This window comes from Tripterygium wilfordii, chromosome 1 (genome assembly GCF_013401445.1).
Source record: "Tripterygium wilfordii isolate XIE 37 chromosome 1, ASM1340144v1, whole genome shotgun sequence".
Lineage (NCBI taxonomy): Eukaryota > Viridiplantae > Streptophyta > Magnoliopsida > Celastrales > Celastraceae > Tripterygium > Tripterygium wilfordii.
The window spans coordinates 5456870-5461712 of record NC_052232.1 but is presented as its reverse complement, the minus strand read 5'-3'; the positions used below and the strand labels follow the sequence as shown (position 1 = coordinate 5461712).

The 4843-nt window shown below is 34.9% G+C and overlaps 1 protein-coding gene across 1 annotated transcript; it reads left to right on the top strand.

Moving 5' to 3' along the window:
- Positions 1 to 252: 252 nt before the first annotated feature.
- On the top strand, positions 253 to 3871 carry LOC119995869. Its single transcript, XM_038842339.1, has 3 exons — positions 253 to 2031; positions 2115 to 2542; positions 2974 to 3871. Exons 1-3 carry the CDS (start codon positions 253 to 255, stop codon positions 3869 to 3871), a joined length of 3105 nt encoding a protein of 1034 aa, XP_038698267.1.
- The last annotated feature ends 972 nt before the right edge of the window (positions 3872 to 4843 follow it).

The following is a 4843-nucleotide window of genomic DNA, read 5'->3' as shown; positions in this document are numbered from 1 at the left end:
CATAGGATTTTGCATCTAGACACATTATATACTTAAGTTACAAGTTTGCTTGGGAATAAATTAGGGAAATTGTATTAGTAAGACTCACTTTGTGTGCTTGGTGTGGTGCTTGATTTGTGAAATTGATATAAGGGGGTTCCTATTCGGAATTTGGGGACACAATTCACCCCCCCTCTTGTGTAACCTAGGTCCATCAATTGGTATCGAAGCAAGGTTTGGCTAGACATTAGGATTAACACCCTACTAGCTTAGATGGCTTACACATCATCTCATGGTGAGACTGAGGGTCTTTCAATGAACCGTCCTCCATTCTTCAATGGTAAAGACTACGGATTTTGGAAAACTAGGATGAGAATTTTTTTGACATCACTAGATCTTGACTTATGGGATGTAATTGAAAATGGTCCACATTGTCCTATGAAAAAGGAAGGTGAAAATTTAGTAAAGAAGGATAGGAGTGAATGGACTAGTGATGAGAAAAAGCTAGTGTGTCTTAATGCTAAGGCTATAAATGTTCTTCATTGTGCTATGTCTAGATCTGAGTTCAATCATATATCAACTTGTAAAGATGCTCAAGAAATTTGGAATATGCTTGAGTTAAAACATGAAGGTACAAGTCAGGTTAAAGATTCAAAAATAAATATGCTTGTACATCAATTCGAAATGTTCAAAATGAAGAATGATGAACCTGTTTGTGATATGTTTGCACGTTTAACTTCTATCTGCAATGATCTTGAGTCTCTGGGAAAAGTTTTTACAAATGCAAAGAAAGTGCAAAAGGTTCTAAGAAGTTTGCCTAAAACTTGGAGGGATAAAGTCACAGCCATACAAGAAGCTAAGGATCTCCGAACCTTGAAGATGGAAGAGCTCATTGGCTCTCTTATGACACATGAATTGGATATGATGAGTCGTGAGGATGAAGAGGAGCTGCCAAAGAAGAAAGGAATAGCTCTAAAAGTGGATGATAAGGATAGCTCAAATGATGAAGAGGAGGCAGCCTTACTAGCAAAGCATTTTCGTAAATTCATGAAGTTCAAGAAGCAAGGTGGCTTCAAGAGTAAGGCACATGGAAAAGGTAGGAATAAAGAAGATCCTACATGCTTCAAGTGTGGCAAACTAGGACATATGATAGCTAATTGTCCGAAGGCCTCCAAGACCGGATTCAAGGGTAAGGCAAAGGTGGAGAAGAAAGCTTTCAAGGCCACTTGGGACGAGTCTTCGGATGAGTCTTCAAGTGATGAAGAAGAGGAGATCAAGGCAAATTTGTGCTTGGTTGCAAAAGAAGTAAAAAACTCATCTCCCACAGATGAGTTGGTAAGTGATTTAGAAAACCCTTCTAATGATGAATTATCCAATGCTTTTGATGAATTGTATGTGCAACATGAAAATTTACTTCTTAAATATAAATTGATTAAGAAAGAAAATTCTAGATTAAAGAAATTGGAATATGCTCATACACATGAAATTGAAGCACTATGTGCTAAGGTTATTGAGTTAGAGAAGGAGAACGAAGTGCTTGAGAAACACAAGTGTGTTGAGTCCCATGTTGACTCTTACACAAATTTAGAGCTTAAAAAGTTGTATGAGTTTGATGATTTACAAGCTAGATTGCATGACTTAGAATCTGAATTGAAATCTTGGGATGAACATGAAAGTGTTATGTTATCAAATGCTTCTTCCTTGCAAAATGAACTTGATGAATTAAGGGAGAAGAACAAAATGCTAGAATTACAATTTTCTAAATTCAACATGAGTTCTGAAAAATTAAATATGCTTTTATCATCTCAAAGACATTATTTGGATAGGAGTGGAATTGGATATGATCCAATGAAACTCAAGGAAAGTTTGAATGCAGGTTTTAGTGGCACAAGTAAAATGGGTAGTACTTCAAGAGTAGCTGCCCATATGCCTAGGAACAATGGTGCTAGAATTTCACATTCAAAGCCTAGAAGAGTGCACTTGAGAAAATTTTGGGTGCCTAAGGGCATAAATGATGTAGATATGCATGCTTATATCAAAAATGTTTATAATGTAAATGTACTTGTCAATGTGAAAACTAACCCTAAAGGATCCAAGATTTGGATACCTAAGATTGTTTGAATCTAATTTGACAGGTGTGTCTTAAATCTAAGTCCAAGACATGGTACTTGGATAGTGGGTGTTCAAGGCACATGACTGGAGATACAACACTTTTCACATCATTTATTGAGAAGAAAAACGGAGGTAATGTCACTTTCGGGGACAACTCCAAGAGTAAGATCCTAGGAATAGGATCCGTAGGTAACAACTGCTTCTCAATTGATAATGTGTTGTATGTTGATGGTCTATCATTTAACTTGATAAGCATAAGTCAATTGGTAGATAAGGGTTACGTTGTGAAATTCAAAGGAAACAAATGTTTGATTAAAAATAATTGGAAAGAACTTGTGATTGTTGGTTATAGAAGTGGGAATGTATATGTGCTTGATCTTGACTCCTTGTGTAGTGAAAATATACCATGTTTACTTGCATCAAATGAAAGTGCTATGATTTGGCATAGAAGGTTAGGACATATTGGTATTTCTACATTACAAAAATTGTGTGCAAATAATTTGGTTAGAGGTTTACCTAAGTTGAAATTTCATAAAAATCATGTGTGTGATGCATGCATTAGAGGTAAACAAGTTAAAGAGTCCTTTAAATCAAAACATGTTGTTAGTACATCTAGGCCACTTCAATTGTTGCATTTAGACTTATTCGGACCAAGTAGAGTTAAAAGCTTAGGTGGAAAATGCTATGCATTTGTGATAGTTGATGACTTTACTAGATTCACTTGGTGTGTGTTTCTTACTCATAAGAATGAGGCGGTACATGCTTTTGAAAATCTTATAAAAAGGTTGCAAAATGAACATGATTTGCGTGTAGTAAAAATTAGAAGTGATCATGGGGGTGAGTTTGAAAATTATGGATTTAATGTGCTATGTGATTCATTAGGCATTTCTCATATTTTAGTGCACCAAGAACACCCCAACAAAATGGGGTTGTAGAGAGAAAAAATAGGACATTGCAAGAATTAGGAAGAACCATGTTAATTGAGTACGACTTGCCAAAATCTTTTTGGGCCGAGGCTATAAACAATGCTTGTTATATTTCAAATAGATTGACCATCAGAAAAATATTGAATAAGACCCCCTATGAACTTTTGTATGGTAAAAAGCTCATGGTAGATTATTTTAGAGTGTTTGGATCAAAATGTTACATATTAAACACCAAAGATAATCTAGATAAATTTGATGCTAAAAGTGATGTAGGAATCTTTCTTGGCTATTCAACACACTCTAGAGCATATAGGGTATTTAATTCTACATCTAAACGTGTTGAAGAAAGTATACATGTAAAATTCGATGATATAAATTCACTTGATTCTAATGTGCATGAGAAAGATAGGGAAACAGGTTTGGAAGGACTTGAGCTCCCTCAATCATTCTTAGAAGTTACTCAAGAAATACCTCAAGAGGAAAAGACCACGGATCAAAAGGGAATAATAAACAAAGAAGCATCTCCAACTATACAAAAAGATGTCCCAAGAGATGCTAGTGATGAACAACTCATGCATGATGAAGATGATGTCCATAATGATCAAGAAGATCTGAGTTTTCAAAGATACAAGGTCATGCGTTCGCATCCTAAAGAATTAATAATTGGTGACTTGTATGACGGAAGACAACCAAGAGCCAAGAAAGGGTCTCAACGGTCAATTTCTAATCCTTTTAACTCATTTGCTATGTTATCTTTAATTGAGCCTAAATTTGTGAAAGATGCTTTGTGTGATGATAATTGGGTGATTGCAATGCAAGATGAGTTAAACCAATTTGAAAGAAGTAAGGTTTGAAATCTTGTTCCAAAACCTAAAAATCATTTCATCATAGGCACTAAATGGGTGTTTAGGAATAAGATGGATGAGAATGGTAATGTAACTAGAAATAAAGCTAGGCTAGTTGCCCAAGGATATAGTCAAGAAGAGGGCATAGACTATGATGAAACCTTTGCACCGGTTGCAAGGTTAGAAGCCATTCGGTTACTCTTAGCTTTTGCATGCTTTAGGGGTTTCAAACTTTATCAAATGGATGTCAAAAGTGCTTTTTTAAATGGTGTAATTAAAGAAGAGGTATATGTAAAACAACCCCCTGATTTTGAAAATTCAAAGTACCCAAATCATGTTTACAAACTTGAAAAAGCACTTTATGGTTTAAAACAAGCTCCTAGAGCTTGGTATGAAAGGTTATCAAAATTTTTGCTTGAAAATAATTTTTCATGTGGATCAATAGATAATACTTTGTTTGTGAAATATAGAGGTAATGATATTTTGATTGTGCAAGTGTATGTTGATGATATTGTATTCGGTTCTACACTTGAATCCATGTGTAATGAATTTGCAAAGTGCATGCATTCTGAATTTGAAATGAGCATGATGGGTGAATTAAATTATTTTCTTGGTTTACAAATTAAACAAACTTCCCATGGCATTCATATTAATCAAGAAAAATATACTCATGATTTGCTTAAAAGATTTGGAATGGATTCATCTAAAAGTTGTGCCACACCTATGTCTGTGGGAAACAAGTTAGAATCCGATCTTGATGGCAATGAAGTAGATCAAAAATTGTATAGATCAATGATAGGTTCACTTTTATACTTAACTGCATCTAGGCCAGACATCATGTTTAGTGTTTGCATGTGTGCTAGGTATCAATCCAACCCTAAGCAAACACATTTGATGGCTGTGAAAAGAATTCTTAGGTACTTGAAAGATACATCATCACTAGGGTTATGGTATCCTAAGAACTCAAAAGTTGATATTCTT